Below are 23,153 nucleotides of genomic sequence, written 5' to 3'. Positions count from 1 at the left end.
GTTTTAACTAATTCAGACTGAACCGGGAATTGACAAAATCAGTTTATGCCCCAGATGGCAGAAAGACTAGACAGAGACCAGCTCACAGTGTTTCAAGGTATTGTGGTTTTGGCACGGTGTGTGCATGCAGTTTAGGGGAAGAGAGAACCGTGAAGGGACTCTCTCACTCACCCTCACACACTGTGACAATGGCACGTAAATGCTATGGAGGAAATACGAATGTATAGTGCAATGACTTTTATCTACAAATTTGGATGGAGACATTGGGGTTTACTTTAGATGTTGTGGGGCTCTGTGATGTTACTGTCTTTGCCTTGAGAGAAAGGATCATCACACGCTTCTGAGGACAGGCTGCTACTCTCTCGGGCATATAATCAGACAAGACCACGTGTGTTCAGGATGGTATGGCCCTGGACAAAAGGCAAATAATATCTCAAAAATTTGGGGTATTTCTGATCCATTTGCTTCTTGTCAGCCTGGGATGCTAACCGTATTAAAGAACATACCTGGCTAGGGGCCTTCGGTCTCCAGCTTTCTGAGTGGAGTGAGTGTGTGTGCGTGTGTATGATGCACACACATGAGGTAGCCAGCGGATAACTTCAGATATCCTCCTTTGTCTCTTACCTTATTTTCGTGTGTTCTTCAAAGATATTGATGTCTCTGGTATTTAGTGATAATTTTCCTTTCCTTAATGCATGTTAGGACTCTGCTTTTACATGTACATATTTACAATTAGCATGCTATTTTTGAGGCAAAGTTAAAGTTTATTGTGAGAATATTTCTAATATAGCTCTAACCCTGGGTAAAAGAAAGAGACAGCTCAGGGAAATGGCTGTTTTTACACATAAACAGCATAACCTTACTGGGAGTCCTCAACAATATATATTCTTAAGACATATATTTTAGGTTTGTTTGTAGTGTTCGCACTGAGGGTTATAACTCACGTCTATCGGAATAATAGTATTCAAAATAATAGCAGTTTAATTTCATCGCACATGATTTTTGTTTCTTTGCAGCTCTGGTTTTCTACCCATTCCTTTCCAGCATCTGCCAGCCAACCTTATTTACTATCATAATTCCAGGGTATTTTCTTTCAAATGAATAAGAAAAGAAAGCCCTACAAATTTATAGTTTTTACTGTCTTTTATCCATATCTCTGTCTTGTTACCTGTATCAGTGTCCCTAATTTATTCCTGCACATTTATTACACACTGAAACTTTATTTGAGCATTTCTTGTCGAGCCTGCATTAGCACTGAATTTAGTTGTTTGGCTTATCTAGGGAAATCCTAAATGCCAAAGGACAGACTTGTTGGCTAGTGAGCTCCTTGCTGCCAGTCACTTTCTCTCAGTCCTATAATTTGTTAGCCCACTGCCTTTAAGTCTCCACATTTGGTTTGAAACAGTTTGGATATATTAAACATTTCTTTGGTGTTTCTCAAGTAGGACTTTGTTAAGTTTATCAAGTATGAGAAGTGGTGTTGTTTATTGGATATAAAAACAATTGTTTTTCTTCAGGCTTGGAAAAGATGTAGCTGCTCTTTCTCTAAGTTATTCTTCTGAACTATGTCTCTCTCCTGTTCTGTCTTTCATATTTCTTCTTCTAAACCCAGTGATCTCGCTATCTTTAGATCCACTGACTGTTTCTTCTTCCAACATGCTGTTGAGCCTTCATTGAATTTTGGGATTCCCGAGTTCCTACTTGGCTTTTAAAATCAGCCCTGTCTCTTCATTTAACCCTCTGTGTTTCATAAAATTCTGTTTTTCCTTTCACTGTCTCTCTGAGCAAAGCTTCCATGATTCTGAACAGATAGAATAGCAGCTGTAAATGTGGTCTTCTAAATCTAGTACCTGGACTTGCTCTAAGGATGCTCATACTCCGTTTTTCTTGTACATCTTTGTTTTCTGTTGAGAAGCCATTTAAAATAATTCAGTGGGACAGTTCTGAAAATCCTACCCTCGTGCCTCTGGTTTTTACAGTTGCCATTGCCCAGACCTTTCTGCTTGCTTCTTGTTTATGTAGTGAGTCTTGACATCGTCCAAATATCCATACTCTGGTTCTGACAGCTCTTACCATGGGAATTCATATATTAGAGGGGAATTACATTGGAAGACAGAATTAGAGTTATTAATCATCTGTATTTAAAGTGGGGAATGTACCCCTGATTACTTGGAAGGGGCCAATGGGATCATGAGGATCATTAAAGGCAGAAGAATTGTGTATAATCTCAGGCTGACATGACTAGTTTCAGTGGGATTAAGATGGCTACAAACCACAGAATTCATGGAAACCATGGCCTCTAGCATTTGGAATGGCTAAAGAAATAGCTAGCTTCTCCTCTCATCCTTCCCCAGAGAGGAATTCGGCTGTGTTAGCTCTTTTGTTTGCATCCAAGGAGGCTATGTTGAACTTTTGACTTGCAATTCTGACTTGCTCTAAGCTAGCTTACCACGATTTACTATAGAAGCAACAGAAAGTAATTTAGTGACCTCTGTGAACAAATCAAATAAACTCTGTTTATACAAAATTAAAATACCCTTGAGAGCAGTTTGCACTGAGTGTATTCTAAGTCTAGTTAAATAACAGCAAATCCTGCAAACAATTCCTAGGACAAATTATAGCAGCTGTTTTGGAATGATAGTTTAATTTTTATGTCATTTTATTTAATGTGTTTACATACATGTATGTCTGTGCACCATATGCATGCCTGGAGTCTACAGAGGAAGAAAAGTGTGTAAGATTCTCTAGAACTGGAGTTACAGGTGGTTGTGAGCCCCCATCGTGACTTCCACCAATAGAACCCATGGTCCTCTGGAGAACAGTCAGTCTTAATTACGGAGTCATATCTCCAGGCTCCCAAGTGAACTTTTATTAGCTCCAAATCTACGCAGTCCACCTTGATATTTACCCTAATAACTTACTGGCAGTGTGAACTATTTGGTTTTGGATTCTCTCTAATTAAATTATTTTATTTATTTATATTCCAACTGTTGCCCCCTTCCTTGTCCTCCCCCACTTCGCAGTCTCACTCTCAGAGTTCTTTGCTCTACCCTCCCCCCCTTTGCCTCCGAGAGGGTGCTACCCCACCGACCCATCCCTACCTCACAACCTCCCCCAGCATCCCCCTTTCCTGGGGCATCCAGTCTCTACAGGATTAGGCACTTGCTTTCCCACTGAGGACAGACAAGGCAGCCTTCTGCTATGTATGTGCCAGAGGCCATGGACCAACCAATGTATGTTCCTCGGTTGGTGGCTTATTCTTTGGGAGCTCTGAGGGGTTCATGTTAATCGACACTATTGTCCCTTCTATGGAGTTGTCATCCCCTACAGCTCCTTCAGTCCTTCATCTAACTCTTCCATAGGGTACCTGGCCTCAGCCCAATGCTTGGTTATAAGTATCTATATCTGTCTTAGTCAGCTGCTGATATATACCCATGTTAGTAGGCTCCTGTCTACAAGCACAACATGGTATCAGAACATTGGTTTCTGCTCATGGATGGACTGGATCCCAAGTTAGGCCAGTCATTGAATAACATTTCCTTCGATCTCTGCTCCATTTTTTTTTGATTATTTTTAATTCTTTGGACTCACTTTTCCTCATTTTATGTTGTGAGTGTTTTGTCTGTACATATGTGTGTACAACAATTGCATGTCGATACCCTAGGAACTCAAAAATAGCATTGGAGTCCCCTGGATCTGCAGTTAGGGTTGGTTATAAATCGCAGTGTAAGTGATGAAACTCAAACCCTGAAGCTGTAAGGACAAGTGCTCTTAAGTGTCATCTCTCAAGCTGAGGCTAAATGTTTTGAAGTGTGGATACACTGGGTGAGTAGTAGAAATCGGGTGAGTTAAAATGCCACAAGTTCACCATCTTTAATGAGATTGGCCTTGTTTGTTTTTCTTGATTAAACATTTACTTCTGAGTGGTTACACATCTTTGGTTAATTTTCTAAATTCTGAAATAACTAAATTTTGGGGTCGGTAAAGTTTCTAGTATTATTATTTCTCTAACTGAGGAATGAATTTCCCAAGACCCTCCTCTGTCATTCTCAAAGGGATCCAGCCTTTTTCTGTTTAAGCTCCCTGTTGATGTAAGAAGGGCCCGGGCCACTCCACAGCCCTCCAGCTTCTGACCCCTACCCAGTGTTTTACTATAGCAGCAGTGACTGTCAGCGCTTCAGCAAGCACCTCATCCCAGAGGGCTCTTAACAAGTGCTTTAGTGAGAGAGGTGGGGAATGTGACATGCACTGGATCTTACTCTTTTGATAGAGGGAAAAGCCAGGTAGCCATGGCAACCATGCCCAGACCTTTGTTCAGTCTTAAACACTGGGCTGGCAATCAGGCCTTGGTGTAGAGAACAGAAACACAGTTAAACAGGAAAGGCAACTACATTAATCTACACAGATGCAAATGGAATTGTGGGAGTGAAGAAAGGGGCTCTAGGGTGAGTGTAGACCTCCAGAGGAACAGAAACCTGCCTCACAAAGGGATTTCCCTCTGAAGCAGACTTTATTATAAACATACACTATAATAAATTTAAATTTTGCTGCCTCTCAATTTTTGTTTGCTTTCTTTGGTGGCAATCTCAGCTGTTTGCTTTATTGTGATCAATTAATTACAATAAACTAGGAGGCTTTATTCCTAGCCTCTTAGTTAATTGGATTGGCCACTTCCTGGGTTTTGAGTTGAAAGCTTAGAACATTTATTTCCTTTATAATGTATGCTTTAAAATACATTAATTGGGGCTCAAGATTTTGCTTATATGGTCCCCTGCTATGGTGACAGTAACAGCTTCCAATATCAGTTGACCTATTTTGATTATTTTTTTCTAGACATGTACTTTTGTCTTAATTTTGTCTTCAGCCAGGTTTTACCTCATGTACATAGTTTAATGGTTTTGGTATTGATTCCTGCTTCTCTTATTGTAACTCTATTAAATGCACTCTGCTGCTCACTATTGTGTGGCTTAATGTACTATTGGCATCTGCAAAGAATATATATTCTTTGGTAGCTTCAACTACCTGCATGGGTAATTTGATTTTTTTTGTAATTCATTATAATTTTATTTTTGTTTTATGATAAAGTTGATTTCTAAGTGTTTTTCAAGAATTGTACATTTGTTCAAGTCATAAGACATTGTAATTATGAAGAATTATTCATGATGTTTTATAAAGTTTTAATGAATATGAAACAAGTTGCTTTGACATAGTTAATAATTTTTGTTTTAAATACTAATATGTTATATACCATTTTCTAAATATTGTCTGGGCCTAACTCAAACCAGCTTTCCGTGTTAATGCTTTCTGAGAATTGTCTGTAGTGTGTGTGTGTGTGTGTGTGTGTGTGTGTGTGTGTGTGTGTGTGTATGTGTATGTCTCTGTGTGTGTGCACCTGTGGAGTGCCTGTGGTGTGTGTCTGTATGTGTGCCTGTGTGTGTGTCTATGTGTGTGTGTCTATGGTGTATGTGTATGTGCCTGTGGGGTGTGTGTGTGTTGCACTGGAATAAATAAAAAAGTACTTTTAAAGCAGAAATATAATTTAAAAAAATTTTAAATAAAACATTTTTTAATCACTAAGAACAAGCAATGGTGCCCACCTCTAATCCCAGCCCTTGGAAGGCAGAGACAAGCAGATCTCTGAGCTTGAGACCACCCTGATCTACAGAGAGTTGCATGACACCCGGGACACAGAGAAACCCTGTCTTAAAAACACAACAACAAAACAAACACATTTCTACCTCAATAAAAAACCTAAATAATTCAAGTTGGAATCTCAGTTTGCTTGTTGGGTTTTCCCTCTGATTTTGTACTTTAATCTGTAAACAGTGTTATTTCTGCAAACTATAAATGCTGGTTTATATCTGGTTTTATTTCTACGTAAGAAGAGCTCTGGCATCCCTCCTGACCCCACCCCCCGAATTACCACTGCAGTGCAATATTGTATTGATGTCCCAAACTGTTACCTCTCTCCGGAACTCCTGTTTCCCTAGTGACTGCTTAAGACTGAAAGGTTTTTATCATTTTTGATTTATATGAAAAAGAAAAACCTTTTCATTGTCACTCAGAAAGTTATTCTAATTTTTAGAGAATGTATGAAGGCCGTCCTGCCCAGATAATGTCGGGTATTTTCAGGCACATAAATTGTCTAATGTCAAAGTAAATTCATTCTCAGCTCAGTCAGTGAGCTGAACTTAAAAATTATATTTTCAACTTTGCTTTTCTTTCTTTTATTTAATTTTTTTATTTAAAAGAAATATTAAGATATTTCTTTTATTAAATATTTTAACTTATGTTTATTTTTATTTTTATTTCTTTTATTTCTTTTATAAATAAGAATCTGTAAATGTAAGATTATTTATTTTGTAAATATAAAATTTTATTTATTTATTATTAATTATTTGATTAATTTTATATATTATATAAATTATTTTATATAAAACTATGTATAAGTTTATATAATTAAATCATTCATCCCTTCCCTGGAAACCCTCCCATACTCACCTTCTTGTTATTGTTCACATATATATCCTCTGTTTGTATTAATTGTCACTATCTGGATGTAAATATATACATCTCTTAGTATACCGTTCTCAGTCAGTATGATATTATTTGTATGCCTGGTTTTCAAGAATGACCGTTGGTACAGGATCACCAGTCGCTGCTCTTTTACCTCGAGATGACTTTTTCTCCTGGCCTCAGCATTTCTTACCTGCCTCTGGCTCTTTGTGAGGTTGAGGCCTCGTGGGCTTTCTCTTGTCCACACAGGCATATCTGTTTGGTGTCCTCTTTCAGCTCATGTTTAAGTAGACAGGTTGGTGACACTTTGTGGCTGTGGCTTCTGAGGCTCCCAGGAGACACGGCCTTCCAGCAAACTGATGTGCTCAGCATTCTCCCACTGACTAGTAACCTATAACTAGTGATCTATAACCCAAGCCTTTTTCTGTCTGCTCACAGAGAAATGGGTTTCCCAGAAAAAAAGAACCTATACATTTTTTAAAATCTGTTTTCAACTTTCTTTGATAGTATACTGCACTTTTGTTCCAAATGGCAGCAACTGTATGAGGAAGAGGAATTCATAGTTTCCACTGAGAAATCAATTTCAGTTTAAATATACTTGTGTGACCTCATCCTCACCGTATGCTTGGGCCTTGCAGAACCCCCCAGGCTGGATGATGCCGGGAAGATGCTGAATGAGAGTGTGGTGGTGAACAACCCCATTCAGCTGGAGTGCGAAGCCACAGGGAATCCTCTTCCTGGTATGTTTACTTGTCTCTCCGCAACCGATTAACATCCAAATGTTCTACTTAGTGTACAAATGGGCAAATGACTTATCATCCTGTCTCTCTTGTGATCACAAAACTTACCGTCCTCACATATGTCTGTGTGCTTTGAAGAGTTATTTGTGTGTTTTTAGGAGAAATGGGGTTGGATGAACCAAGCTGCTTTCGACCCCCGTCTTTCTAGTGCCCCTGTCATTAGTCTGTCACGGCTGGGCTCTTCCTGTGAATTGATAACAATGTGTAAGACCATGGAATCCAATATCGTGCCCGGTAGATGGTTTTGACTCGGCATGTTAACAATTCTGTAGGAAATGCACAGTAACGGAAATGGCACAGGCTAAGAAATCCACCTTCAAGTGCTGTTGACATTAGAAACAATACCTTCCATTGGTTCAATTTCAGAACTCGTTGGTTGGACTCAATAGTTTCCTTAGACTTATCATCTCTTTAAAAGTAATCAGCCCTCAAGAGATATTTAGGCCAATTTAACTCACACAGTAAGTATAAGAATAAAGCATTACTTAGTCAGATAGATCTTAATGTTTTTTTACTTCAGATTCAGCTTATCATTTTTGAATACTGAAAGAAAACGTTTTACTTCCTGCGTCTCCTTTCAGTGATCACATGGTACAAAGACAGCCACCCACTCTCAGGCTCCGCAAGTGCAGCCTTCTTGAAGAGAGGGCAGATCCTTGAGATCGGAAGTGCTCAGATCTCAGATGCTGGCATCTACAAATGTGTAGCCATCAACTCTGCTGGAGCTACAGAACTGTTTTACAGCCTACAAGTTCATGGTAAGCACTTCGTCTCTTGGGTTCATATTGGGTAATGGTCACGTGGATAACAATCTTATGCTTGTATCAAATTATAGTGTGAGTTAGCAATAGAACTATGCTGTTGATATTTTTACTTAAAGACGAAGTGCTCTACATCCGGTAAACTTTCTTATCTCTGACAGCTACTAAAAATGCCAAGGTCGCAAACACTGTTGATTACTTTAGATTCCTTGTTGAAATAACTAGTGATGGTTTCATCTGCTAACAAGAATACCATCTTTGTTAATGCAACTCTAATATGCATTGGTATTAAAGAAATGACTTTAAGAGACATTGACAGTAGCATATGCAACCAAGAAAGGTATGTGTGTACACACAGGCTCCTTCTCCCTCTAACTCCCCCCCTCCCATTCCCTCTCCCTCTCCCACTCTTTCTCCCTACCCCTCCCCCTCTCCCCTCCCCTCTCAAGAATCAATAATAAGAATTCAGTTCAGTCAGGGCCAGTGAGATAGCTCAACAGATATTAGCACTGTCTGAACTTGGGTGCACAAGCCTGATGTGGCAGTGCCCACTTGTCCCAATACTCTTATGCCAAGAAGGATGCTAGCAATAGGATCTCTCAAGGGCCAACTATCATGGAGTCCACAGCATGTCAGAAACAAGAGAGACCCTGACTCAACAAGGTGGAAGAAGAGAACAGGCTCCCCAAAACTGTTCTTTGACTTGCATAGGTACACACGCGCACACACACACACACGCACACACACACACACACACACACACACACAGTAATGATAATATACAATTTAAATGCATTACGACACTAAAAACTGACCTTCTACAATAACTAGCAACACTTTCCTATTCTCTGCCAAGGTGAGGCCATCCTTGCTCTCCATCCCTCGCCGGATTACTGTGATTACATCTCAGATAAGACATAAAACACTTAGCCAAAACAATAACGAAATTTTGCCTTGTAAGAATCGTTATGGAGATTACATATGGTTTTCATTGTCTTGTGCTGACCACACATGACTGCTTTTCTCCCTTTTCAGTGCCTCCTTCGATCTCCGAGAGCAGTGCCCTGGTGGAGGTGGTGGTGAATAACCTCGCAAGGTTAGAATGTGAAGCCAGAGGCATCCCCGCCCCCAGTCTGACCTGGCTGAAAGATGGGAGCCCAGTCTCTAGCTTCTCTAATGGAATCCAGGTATCTCCTGTTTCTGTGACCAACGTGTTCAACACAGGATACTCAAAGTTTATGGCGATGTTGAAATGATTTTAGAGGAAGAGTTAACAAATGTATTTTCAAAGGCATATGTGCGCATGTGCACACCAGTGCCTGTTATAGAAATTATATTAAACGTATTAAAAGCACAGGATCTAAGAGCTGCTCCCCTCACATGCGGGTGCCGAGTTTAGCCCATTGATTATGGAGAACTGCTCTTGCTCACGCCTGCTTCACCTCCTGCCACAAGGAATAGTCATCAACACAAAGTACAGGAAATTTCTGGTAGGATTTTGTTTAATGTCTGCAAATAATGAATCTGTGAGGCACATAAAGCATACATGGGTCTATAAAAACATCAAAGAGTGAAGGGAAGGAATTATAATGGCGACATTATGAAAAATGAAATCTGAGTCTCAGAAAAATTTAAAGGCAGTGCCTTGGCTTTGAGTTAAAAATACAGAAGTAGCCTTGACTCCCAAATTAGAAGCACCAAAGTGTGTGCACACATCTTCCTTGTTTTATTGGGCTTGCATCTCATTGAACTTTGTAGATACTGTACTGTTTGAGGCTTTATTGTTGTTTACAAATAGAAGCTTTGTGCCAACTGTGCACTGAGTAAGTCTGCTAGCCCCTGTCCCATCGTTGACATGGACACTGATGGTGTTAAGCCTTAAAATAGCATTTACTCTGTGTGTGTGTGTGTGTGTGTGTGTGTGTGTGTACACACTTTGCACTAGACTTACTGCTACTGTACATTTAATAGACTAGAGTATACTGTTTAAACAGCACCTTCTTACACATTGGGAAGCCACAATTCTCTATAACTTGTTTTACTGAAATCTTTGTTTTATTGTAGTGGTCTGAAGCTTAACTCAACATATCTCTAATAAATGCTTGTGTCAGACATAAAGATCTTATTTTGCCTAATACAGAATACAGTTCTGACATTCAGTTGCTCAGAATTGATGCCTTGGAAAGATACAAAGTTCATGTCAATAATAAAAGAAGTTGCTGGACCTGTAGGATTGTAGAACAATACGTGTGACTAAATATTTTTTAGTTAATACTATTGTGATGTCCTACCTATGTGATCCACCAAAGCCTTGGGTTATCACCTCTTTTTATTCCTTCTTCTCTTTAGTATGCATTGACTTTCCTCAATGAATATTTGTGGAGATGATAGAAAATACCTACCAGTCTCATCTTGGTTAATTAGCTTTGTTTTCCTCGATAGGTTCTCTCCGGGGGTCGCATCTTGGCACTGACCAGTGCTCAAATGAGTGACACAGGGAGGTACACCTGCGTGGCAGTGAACGCTGCTGGGGAGAGACAGAGGGACATTGACCTCAGAGTATACGGTGAGACAAGCAGCTTCCTGTGTGCAGAAGTAGATGCTAAGGGAGGCTGTTGACAAGGAGAAATGGATAAATTGATGATTTAGCCAAACTGGTCCAAATCGATTTCTCTCTCTGCTTTATGTTTGAGTCTGACTTATTTTAGCCCTTTTAAGTTCCAAGGTTATTATCGCTTAGGAGATGATTCATCTGGGCATTAGAGCACCTGTTCAAACATGAGAAGTTGAACTTAACTCTCTGATACCTGTGTAAAAAGCTGGGCGTGGTCTTATGTGCCTATGACCCAAGTGTTGGGGGCTGAAAAGAGGGAGTCATCTCTCAGGAGCTCAGTGGTCAGCTAAGCTAGCCAATCAGAATGCATCAGGTCTATGTGAGACCTTGTCTCCAGGAAATAAGCAGAAAGTGATAGAAACACCTCACATTCTGCTTCAGTGCTTATATACATGTACCCCAGACACATATGACAACACACATGGCACACACCTACAAAAATAAAATTTTAATTAAAACGTATACATATGTGTAGGGCATTTTATAAAGCATTCTGAAGAACAAGCTACAGCTAGCAGCTATACATTGTCTAACTATAGTAAATGTCTGTTGGAAATGCTCTCTTGTGTATTCTACTCAAAGCTGTGCTTCATTGCCTTTAACTGGATTTCAAGAGACACATTTTGTGATCATCCCAGTATCCCTGAGTTGAGGCCTGTTTGAGAAATATACGTTAAATGATGTATAAATGCAGATAAAATTCATGACATTTTCCCCCTATCCACAATGCAGCTAGATGGTCTAGAAGGAGGGTAGTATTGATTCCATCCAGAATAAGCACCCCAGAACAAAGTTCACATCAGCTTTTAGATGATATTTGTCAGTCTCCATCTTGGTGTACCTTGATGTCTAAAACAGTCGTAAAGAAAGCGTGCCCTCACACTATCGAACCTTTAAAAAACCAAGTACTGACAAAAATATATTCATATAGCTTTATGCCAAAATTCTTTTAAAACTCTGTACATGTGTCTCTCTTTTTTAAAAATAAAGTTGTAAAAAAAAAAAAAAAAAAGAAAGCATGCCCTTTTTAAACTCTATGAATAACAGGATAAACATACATGGTTGTGATAACTTTTAATCCAACAGGGCCAAACTTCATTCAAAATTTGATCAAGCCATTCTGTTTAGACACTCCTTGGCCAAGGCTTATGAATAGATCTTGTTCTCATGGTACCTCACAAGGCCATTAAAATCGCCCACTTTGCCACCTTGTAGTGTTCTTGATTTTGAAGAGTCGATCCATACGTCTTTACCCTAATGCGTCGCCTATCAAAATCAATCCCACCATGTTCTGGTCCTCGGAGGTTGCCTTAAGCTTGCTGCTAGTCAATGTCTGTGTCCTCCATGAGCAGAAATGTCACAGAGCTCTGCACAGATGCTCCCCCAGCCTGCCTCACGCTCTCTGTGAGGTACTTTCATCTTTACGGTCCATGGACCGAGACACAGCACACAGCTGTCTCCCCTGTCTCCCCGCCCTTGCCCTCTGCAGCAGATCTGGCATCAGGGGACCCTGGTGGCTACAGACACACACCACTGCTGGTTTCTGACCACAGGCTGGATTACAGAGCCCGAAACATCAGCCCATGGAATGTAATGATATTTTATCACCATAATTTTATGTCTGCCAAAGCATTTGGAAGACCCTTTGGGACCCAAGGGAATACAACCAGACTACTTTTACACATGACCCCAAAATCAAAACCAAACAATAACCACAACAAAAATAACTATAAATATATTCTCTGACAGATGAGGAAATTAGTGACAAGTGGCCCAGGAAAGACTCTGCTGTGTTCTTTTTTTTTTTTTTTTTCCCCAGAGTGGCCTTTTTGTAACAGGTCCCGATTTCAATCGTCATTTGTCATTTCTGAATGTAGATGTATACAAACCTGAGTGAGTCCTTGGTGGCCTATGGAGCAAACTCTCTTTCAAAACTCTACCAAGCCACCTGGGAACCAAAGACACTTTATTTTCAGTACACTCAAGGGAAGGAAATTCTTTTAAGTTTCTGTCGGAAAGCATTTCAGCCTCTGACGAGTATGAAGGCCAGGGGACCCAGATTCTAATCTTGTTACAGTTCCAACAGACCTCCTCACTTTTGCAGCTGTGACTATGTCCTGCAGGTAGCTGGTCACTCGTGCTGATGTAGCCTCTTCTCTGATGTGTCAGTTTCTCCACAGTCTTTTGTGACACGGGAAGTTGGTAGGGCAGAGAAGAGAACTCTAAACCACAAGTCAGTAGATGCTCAGCTATACTACCAGCAATAGCGTTTTGGGGACATCCTCACCAGTCACCCAATTTAACATCTGCACGTTCTGATGCAGGAACCCGCCAGACAACTTCTACGGCCTCTTCCTCATTCTCTGAAAGATGTTGCCTCAAATCAGTATGAAACTTCTTTGCTTTTGCAAAAGACACAGATACTGAAGTCATAGTTTTAAATTCATTGTTGTTTCCAAAATATTTCCTAGGCGATTTGCTATTTTTGAAAGCCCTGGGAAGTGCCATGTAGTTCTGTGCAGGTCTTAGATGTAACTCGTGAGAACTTTGAATAGTAAAAGCTCTTTAAAATGAAAGCAGTTAGTGAGTAAAATCTTTGGTCCACAGGGATATGTTAATTGGTAATTTAACACAGCCTCTGAATAAAACAAAGCCTGTAGTGTATACAAGAAGGATTATGCTCTTGCATCTTAAAAACAACATAGTTCTTCTGTGTGTATCTTGCAACTTGATCATTAATGGACATTTATAGTACACTGAGCTGATTTATCCTGAGGAAATACTCATCGTTCATTTAGCTCCACCCAGTATTGTGGGAGAAGAACAGAATGTCTCCGTCCTCGTTAGCCAAGCTGTGGAGTTATTCTGTCAGAGTGATGCTGTGCCCCCACCTACTCTGCTGTGGTTAAAAGATGGCCGCCCTCTGCTGAAGAGACCGGGTCTCAGTATCTCTGAAAATGGAAGTGTGCTTAAGGTGAGGCTGTAGATTTGTTTCCAGTCCCCAAACACATTGTTTTGGTGTTACATCTGTTAAACATGCTGGTCGTTTATAAACGCTCTGGTGTCTACTAAGATTCTAGGCACTCTATTTAATGGTGCTGGATATAGTCTTAACATAGCATTAACTAATTTAATATTTAATATTGACCATTTAGTCATCCATCCATACTTTAGCCAGAAGCCATCTAAAAAAAGGAAAATGTTATAAAAGTACTTTAAGAACTCCTTTATGAATACTCATTCAACCAGTCAGCAACAGCCTACTTTGGGTGCTCTGGATAAGGCTGCATCTCATACCTTTGTATCTTGTAATCTTACATAAATGCACACAAAGCTAAAGTCGCTTCATCTCAGATGTGCAGAACTGCTATACATTTGGGTTGATGACTAAATGGGTGGCACTGAGTATTTGAAGATGAATAGCAAAAGGGGAGGCTCTGCTTGCATGGAAGAATATTGGGAGACAACTTAATTTTATAGTTCAGAGAAGAACAAAATTTCTGATTAAGGAGAGCAAGTAGGAGATGGAGAAGCCCACAAAGTGAATGTTTGAGAGAATGTTGTCAGAAAGTTCATCCAAGTCAAACGGAGCTGGAACTGAAAGAAGGCTGAGGTATGAGGCTAAAGGAACCCACAGGTGTAAATGTCTATAACCCATAAAATTCTGCTAATAGGCCAGCTGAGAAAATAGAGTGTAGGCAAACCGTGTGTCCTCTTGGGAAGAAGCACAGGTGGAAGTGGAACACTGGGAGTACACGTTCGAAGCCCATATTACTAGCTACAGTAACGTCCTTATTGGGGAGGATTGTTACTGACAACCAAGAATATTTAGGAAGGTAATGAGTGTCTGCATGTGGGAAAGGCAGCAGGCTAAAGAGATCTCACAAGGAAGACAGACACACCGCCATGAATAGGTGAGGCGTGCTAAAGAAAGGGGTAGGAAGATCCTGGCAATTATGAGGATACAGAAAGGAGAGGTCAGGCCAGACTCACTAGCTACAGAAAGATGCATGAGGCAGCGGAGCTACATAATCAAAGCGTGGGTTCTCCTGCTCAGAGGGCGAGTCTAGCGTTCTAGAAAGTACCTGGCAACATCTCAAAGCTTAGCTGTGGCTGAATGACAGAGGGAGGCATTTCTGTTAGCATAAATTTCAGTGGGTGTAGATGTTCTTTTCTTTAGGTAATGGGGAATAAATCCTTAGAGCCACTGATGCCTTCTATGAACCCATGCCAGACCACGTGGGATGTGCAAGTCCCTCTGGCAGGACTAGAGAGAAAACCCATACAATGAGACATTCTACAGAACCCAACCCAACTGGTTAGTTAATACTATCTGAAGAATAAACCCCACATTTTTCTCACACGTGAGACTAAATTAAATAATGGAAATTTGCCCTTTTTTCTCTCTTTTTTTTTCTTTTGTTCTTTTGCTATGAGTACAGTAGGCAGTCCATTCAATGCTCATCCCTGCATTCCAGTATCCGAACCAACCCATTCTAAAAACTTTCTGTGAGCTCTACAGTGTGCTGGTTTCCTTTGCCTCGGTGTGGACAGATAACTTGACAAAACAACCTAAGTAAAAAAAAAAAAAAAATTTATTTGGGCATATGTCTTTAAAATATCTGTCTGACAGAACAGAGAGGGGACAGTAGATAGCACTGGGTGGGATTTCAGAGACTGAAGAAGCAGGAGAGAAATGGAGGCAGCTGGGACCAGGCCTGGCCCTCAAGGGCATCCTCACAGTGGGCTGCTTTATTCAGAGACCTCACAACATACTGGCCCCATGCTGGGAGCTACTGAGAGAACATTTTGAGAAAAGGAGCTTGACCTCAAATTTTCATATTGATTTTATAGTGCAAATTTTATGTAATCCAACTTCAAGAGTCCCCCACCCCCCAATCTTAACTTCCAAAGTCCCTGCTGGACTGAACACAGCCTCTCAGCAGAGAGTCCTGCAGCAATTTTTTATGTGACATACTTTCAATTTATTAATGGCAGGAAGTAAACAGCCTAATTGTGAAAAAGAAAACTGGAGGTATTTAAAAGAAAATGTGGCCTACAGTCTCATTATTAATTATTCATTTAAAAGTTTCACTTCCTGAAATAACAGAATGAATTTTACATTAGACTCACTTAGAAAATGACATTTTTAAATAAAGAGATGTAGAGAAAGTTTCCTCTCAATTTTGATGGATGATATAATTTTGGGGGGGAGGGTTGCTGTTTTCCAAGCATGACTTTGATTTTTTTTTAATTTGAGATTGAAGATGCTCAGGCCCAAGACACAGGTAGATATACCTGTGAAGCAACAAACGTTGCTGGAAAAACGGAGAAGAACTACAACGTTAACATCTGGGGTGAGTATAGCTACAGTGCTACCATGTGGGGTGAGTGTCTGTCAGACACAGCAGGGAGCTTGCCCTTTGCTTTTCCTCACTGCCCCGGGTTTAAGCTGCAGGCCTCCACTGCGTCCCTGTGTGGAAATGAACGGTGTCCTGAGTGTCCATGAACTGATCCAAACCTCAAAACAGACAAGCCAAGGCCCACTTCTGTGTCACATGGTCCCTCTCTCCGGCCTGACACAACTGTCAGCCTTTACCGCGGGGCTGTTGGGGCTTTTCCTAGACACTAGTGGCAGTGGTTTGTCAAGGAGAGTAAATTAAAAAGCCATGTTCCATGTGCAAATTGCGTTCGTGCCCCGTAAGGCAGGAGAGGAGACAGCCGTGCTAGTTGAGAAGCCATTATTGCTTGAAACGTTAAACACTTACCACTAAGATAGTGCACACTGCCTTAGTCATGACTCTCCGCTGGCTGTTGTAAAATGCTTCCATTTCCAACCTTTTAACCATTATCTTAAATATCACTTTGTGTGTGTGTGTGTGTGTGTAAATAGTTATCACTTTAATATTATTGCAGAAAATTATAATGAAAGCTACTGCTCACTGTGTACACAGAGGCATGGAGCAGGAGGGAGATCTGCCAAAAAAAAAACAATGGGATAAATTTGTGTCCAAATGTTACAGTTTGCCGTATAGCTGGTTTATATCAAATGCTTGTGAATTACACATCATCAGTTTCGGCTCCTAGCTCTTCCCATCATTTCTACCTCTCTGTTTCTCCCTTTTTCTTTTTTATTTCTTTCAAACGATAAAACTATTCCTTTGTCTCCCACTCTGGACAAGGTGCTGAGCCAAAAGTTATAAATTAAGGGCAAGAAGGTAGCTATAGATGGAATCATGATCCCCTAGAAAGTGAGATAAAGTAAGCCTTTGCCACATACTTTTTCTTAAATATTGGATTCAAAACTAAGACAAACAGAAAACATGAGAGTAGGAGAGAGCATTAGGGAGAAGTGGGGGGGGGGGGGATAAAGGAGAGGGCAGGAGAAGGTAGGAGAGGGGAGGAGAGGGAAGGGGAGGGGAGGAGAGGACAGGAGAGGGGAGGACAGGAGAGGGGAGGAGAGGGGAGGGGAGGACAGGAGAGGACAGGAGAGGACAGGAGAGGGGAGGAGAGGATAGGAGAGGGGAGGGGAGGGGAGGAGAGGGGAGGAGAGGACAAGAGAGGGGAGGACAGGAGAGGGGAGGACAGGAGAGGGTAGGAGAAGCCAGGAGAGGGGAGGAGAAGACAGGAGAGGGGCGGAGAGGACAGGAGAGGGGAGGAGAGGACAGGAGAGGGGAGGAGAGGGATGGAGAGGACAGGAGAGGGGAGGAGGGAGGAGGAGAGGACAGGAAAGAGGAGGAGGGAGGTGCAGGCTGACATGAACAACAACAAAATGACATGCATGCAGAAGTGCCCTGTGAAACCAATTAACAAAACAAGTGAGGTTTGAAGAGGAGGCTTTGGAGGTGAATATGGACCCGCACTGTGAAGTTATCTACCACACAGTTGGAAATGGAAGCAAAGTTACAGACAGAGTTGTTGGTAGATGGAGGCTGAGATGCCTTAAAGAGATGTGTATGGAAGATTGCTATACAGTATGCCTTCCACAAGTACCATATAGACACAGGGACAGCAAAGGGGCCAAAGTGGGAAACCGAGCAGTCAAGCAGGAGGGAGAAAAATCTACTGAAAACAATGGTATGAAAACTAAGAAAAACAATGACTGCCCCCCAGAAAAATAAAATAGGCAATGGATAATTTGTACATGGATGGATGAAAAGATTAATGGATAATGTGATTTATTGTAGAGCAATCATGAGATATAAACTGTAAGGTGGCCTTTGCTAATATATCTGCTAATGCCTCTGAAGAAAAGGGTTTAACAGTAGAGATCAGAACGCAGTAAACACAGTAAGGAAAGACTTGGGAGATGTTTGAGTTATTGGGGATAAGGTCACTTGAAAGTATGCGTGCTTTCTCTGTTTTTATGTGAGTGACTAATGAGAAAGAGGAAATTTTCAGGTTGGAAAGCTCTTTAGTTAATTTAAATGTAAGAGCTGTTAGACAGAAAGACATAAGTGGTTGTATGTCCTGTAGACCATAACCATGGGTAGGCGTTAACTGTGCATAGGCCTGAAGGACAGGCTACACCAGAGAGCTCAGCACTGTTCACCATGGACAAGTGTGGCACAGAAGATGGAAAGGAAATCTGTGGTAGAAAGGCAGAGCAGGTGGATTGGCAAATGCTCTTCAGTGGGTGTATTTGTTTCTAAGCATCACAGAGCATCTTAAAGAGTTTTAAAGAATTGGGATGCTCAGATATATGCTTTTAAATAAAGCAACTATACTCTAGATGTGATTAAGAAACTGAATCTAGATTAGCAGAGGCTACATATTCGTGTTCCTTTATCTGCTATACTTATCTCGGGACAGGGCAGTGCTTCTCCGGCATCGTGTGACATATGATGTAATAATCAGTCTGCTGTATGATCCAGAGTTCTCATTAGGTTTGTAACCCCTTATACTCGTGGAAGCCACGGGAGCGGAGCAGGAGAGAGTTGAAAGTGGAGATTAGATTAGAGGAGTGTCAGTCTGTGGATGTGATATTTTCTCTTGTGTAACTCATTGCTTGTTGGGTGCTTGATGGCAGTAAACACTGTAGAATCTTTTTACGTGAAAGGTATTGCTAAAAAAAGAGTGAGCCAGGTAATTGAGAATATTGGCAAAAAGGGGGTAAATATTGATTATGAAATCTAAAATGCAAAGAGGTAAACAAACAAAAGAAACAAGAATGTGGCAATCATTAAACCATGGCTGAATTAATGAACACACAGAAAGAATGTTCTAGAAGCCATAAAGACCATTGTGTATATAGTCTCTGATGGAGAAAAGGAAGAACATACAAAATAATTGCACCAGTGGGTATTTAGACAAGTTAGATGTGCACGTGAATACTGCCTTCCTACAGAATGATGGAAGGTCTAAGTGTGAACAGGAAGAACACAAACAAGTTTAGTGGCCAACCAGTGAAGAGATGAATGGCAGAGTCACAGATGTGGTAAAAATAAATAAATAAAGCATGGATTGAAGTCCGTGGGTTCATAAGGTTCATGAAGGATAGAACTGTTTCCCCAGAGGTTGAGTAAGGACTGAAACTTCAGGGGAAGGACTGAAGTAGGTTTTATAACCACTCAACTCCCAGTAGCCCGGGAGAATGAGTGTCTTCCATGTGATGATACTGCAGTAGCCTTGGGGGATGGGAGAGGATACAGTCTTCAGACACCTTTTTGGTGAGACCTTTTCCTCTGTTCTTTGCTGGACATCATCTGCCATAGAGAGAACTGTTGTGCTCTAGTTATGTTTAGTATCTAAGATGCCAAGCTTGTTGGGCATCTGTGTCTAGGTCAACTTTGGATTTGGTACGTATCAGCATTTTCACACCGATGTCTAAATATCTGTAGTAAGCTATGCTGTTCTGAGTACTTCCGTTGTAGAACTTCTGTGACAGTGGAAAGTTCTGTTATTAGAAGTGACATTCAACCTTATTTGCTTTTCTATTAAGTCATTTGGGTAGAAGCCCTTTCTACTGTGTGTAAAGTGTTAGGGAAACTGCAGGACACAAAAACTAGAATGTCTCTTTTTCTTTTTTTCTTTCAGTACCACCCACTATTCATGACTCTGATGAGCTTGTGCAACTCACAGCCATTGAAGGGAATCTTGTCACGCTCCTGTGTGAATCAAGTGGAATTCCACCTCCAAGTCTTACCTGGAAGAAGAAAGGTCAGTTTGCATCCCTAAACATCTTAAATGAGAGAGAGAGAGAGAGAGAGAGAGAGAGAGAGAGAGAGAGACAGACAGACAGACAGACAGACAGACAGAGACAGAGACAGAGACAGAGATACAGAGAGGATTGATAGATAGACAAATTGTTTAGCTAACATGTTAGTTTGCTAAAGAAACAAAAAAAAAAAAACAAAAAAAATCAAAAAAAAAAAACCAAAAACAAAAACAAAAAAACAGGGGTTGGAGAGATGGCTCAAAGGTTAAGAGCACTGGCTGCTCTTATAGGGGACATGGGTTCAATTCCCACCACATATATCGCAGTTCACAACTGTCTGTAATAAAAGTTCCAGGGGATCTGACATCCTCATACAAGCCTACATGCAGGCAAAACACATAACATATACATAGATGATAGATAGATAGATAGATAGATAGATAGATAGATAGATAGATAGATAGATGATGGGTGGGTGGGTGGGTGGGTGGGTGGATAGATGGACGGACGATGGATGGATGGATAACAAAAAACATGAATAACAAAAACCTTTTCAGAGTTCTGAATACTAAATACTAGAAAGCAAAATTACTTTGTAATAACCTCTAACATGTGATATTTTAATGTTATCTCAATGACGATCATTGTAAGACTGACTTTTCACCAGACAAATCACCTTTTTGCATTATTTCCCTGCTTTTCTTTATTAGAAACCTGTTTTATTTTTTATCTAGACTTTTTTAACAACTTTATTTTACAAAACAAAGATAAATGTACAGATTTTAAGCATTGTTTGCATAAAATTATACAATACATTTTTGTCATTACTTTTTTTCAGATGTTAAAATAATTTTACATAAAACTGTATGAATATATTTTGTAGTCAGTACTTGATTCTCTTAAAGGTTTGATAGCATGCATCGAAAACTTAATAGTTACAATGAGCATAAAGCACATGTAAAACAAAATGTAACATGGAAATAGTCAAAGTTTTCTTGTTGTATAGAGATTTTTTTTGTTTTGTTTTGTTTTTTTTTCTTTATTTCTTGGACTTCGTACAGTCTGTGAGTTGTTTCTGGGGGAGTGCAAGCCTTTGGGGTTAGCATCCCACTATCAGTGACTGCATATTATGTCTGTTCTTTTGTGACTGGGTTATCTCACTCAGAATGATATTCTCTAGATGCAGCCATTTTCTTAAGAATTTGGTCAAGTCATTGTTTCTGGTGGCTGAGTAGTGGTACTTAGTAATGGATACAAAAATTGTGGTACATTCCATTGTGTAAATGTACCACAATTTTTGTATCCATTCATCTTCTGAAGGACATCTGGGTTCTTTCCAGCTTCTGGCTATTATAAATAGAGCTGCTATGAACATTGTGGTGCATATATCTTTGTTGTGTACTAAGGTGTCTCTGGGGTATATGCCCAGAAGTGGAATAGCTGGGTCTTCAGGTAGTATTATGTCCAATTTTCTGAGGTATCGCCAGACTGATTTCCAGAGTGGTTGTATTAGTTTGCAACCCCACCAACAGTGGAGAAGGGTTCCTCTTTCTCCACAACCTCACCAGCATCTGTTGTCATCTGAGTTTTGGATCTTGGCCAATCTGACTGGTGTGAGGTGGAATCTCAGGGTTGTTTTGATTTGCATTTCCCTGATGGCTAAGGATGTCGAGCACTTCCTCAGATATTTCTCAGCCATTCAATATTCCTCAACTGAGAATGTTTTGTTTAGCTCTGTACCCCATTTTTTAATAGGGTTATTTGATTCTCTGGTGTATAGCTTTTTGAGTTCTTTGTATACCTTAGATATTAGGCCTCTATCTGATGTAAGGTTGGTAAAAATCTTTTCCCATTCTGTTGGCTGCCGTTTTGTTTTCTTGACAATGTCCGTAGCCTTACAGAAACTTTGCAGTCTCATTAAGTCCCATTTGTTAATCTTTGACCTTAGAGCTTGAGCCATTGCTGTTTTGTTCAGAAAATTTACTCCTGTGCCTATATGTTCTAAAGTTTTCCCTACTTTCTCATCTAATAGTTTCAGTGTATCTGCTTTAATGTGGAGATCTTTGATCCACTTACACTTGAGCTTTGTACAAGGAGATAAGAAAGGGTCTATTTTCATTCTTTTGCATGTTGAGTGCCAGTTGGACCAGCACCATTTGTTGAATAGGCTGTCCTTTTTCCATTGAATGTTTACGGCTCCTTTGTCAAAAATCAGGTGACCATATATGTGAGGGCTCATTTCTGGATCTTCTATTCTATTCCCTTGATCCACATGCCTATTTCTGTACCAGTAACATGCAGTTTTCAGCACAATTGCCTTGTAATATAGCTTGAGGTCAGAGATAGTGATTCCCGCAGATGTTTTCTTGTTGTTGAGGATGGATTTCGCTATTCTAGGTCTTTTGTTGTTGCATATGAAATTGCACATTGATCTTTCCAATTACATGAAGAACTGTGTTGGAATTTTGATGGGGATTGTGTTGAATCTGTAGATTGCTTTTGGTAGGATGGCTATTTTTAAAATGTTGATCTTTCCAATCCATGAGCATGGGAGATCTTTCCATTTTCTGAGATCCTCCTCAATTTTCTTCTTTAGAGGTTTGAAGTTCTTGTCACACAGGTCCTTCACTTGCTTAGTTAGAGTCACACCAAGGTATTTCATAGTTTTTGTGACAATTGTGAAGGGTACCTTTTCCCTAATTTCTTTCTCCACATGTTTGTCCTTTGAGTATAGGAAGGCTACTGATTTGTTTGAGTTGATTTTGTATCCAGCCACTTTGCTGAACTTGTTTATCAGCTGTAGGAGTTCTCTGGTGGAGTTTTTGGGGTCACTTAAGTACACTATCATGTGATCGGCAAAGAGTGATGTTTTTATCTTTTCCTTTCCGATTTGTATCCCCTTGATCTCCTTTTGCTGTCTAATTGCTCCAGCCAGGACTTCCAGTACTATGTTGAATAGGTAGGGGGAGAGTGGGCAGCCTTGTCGAGTCCCTGATTTTAGTGGCACTGCTTCAAGTTTCCCACCATTAAGTTTGATGTTGGCTGTTGGTTTGCTGTATATTGCTTTTATTATGTTTAAGTATGGACCTTGGATTCCTGTTCTTTCCAGGACTTTAACATGAAGTGGTGTTGAATTTTGTCAAATGCTTTCTCAGCATCTAGTGAGATGACCATCTGATTTTGTTCTTTGAGTTTGTTTATATGGTGGATTACGTTGATGGATTTCCTTATATTAAACCATCCCTGCATCCCAGAGATGAAGCCTACTTGGTCATGATGAATGATCATTTTGATGTGTTCTTGGA

General features: G+C 40.3%; 1 protein-coding gene across 1 annotated transcript in view; it reads left to right on the top strand.

Annotated features, from left to right (window-relative positions):
• Positions 1-23,153, top strand: part of HMCN1 (hemicentin 1) — a gene marked incomplete at its 3' end in the record, with an annotated part of 402,129 nt that overhangs the window by 249,599 nt on the left and 129,377 nt on the right. Inside the window, exons 37-43 of the mRNA XM_080917798.1 lie at positions 7,155-7,256; positions 7,898-8,074; positions 9,113-9,264; positions 10,520-10,643; positions 13,490-13,665; positions 15,952-16,048; positions 19,728-19,850. Of these exons, the coding sequence (XP_080773924.1) occupies positions 7,155-7,256; positions 7,898-8,074; positions 9,113-9,264; positions 10,520-10,643; positions 13,490-13,665; positions 15,952-16,048; positions 19,728-19,850 (951 nt within the window). The remainder of the gene's footprint in view (positions 1-7,154; positions 7,257-7,897; positions 8,075-9,112; positions 9,265-10,519; positions 10,644-13,489; positions 13,666-15,951; positions 16,049-19,727; positions 19,851-23,153) is intronic.

The sequence above is a fragment of the Micromys minutus genome, assembly GCF_963924665.1.
Source record: "Micromys minutus genome assembly, chromosome: 6".
Lineage (NCBI taxonomy): Eukaryota > Metazoa > Chordata > Mammalia > Rodentia > Muridae > Micromys > Micromys minutus.
This window is presented reverse-complemented; position numbering and strand designations above follow the sequence as displayed.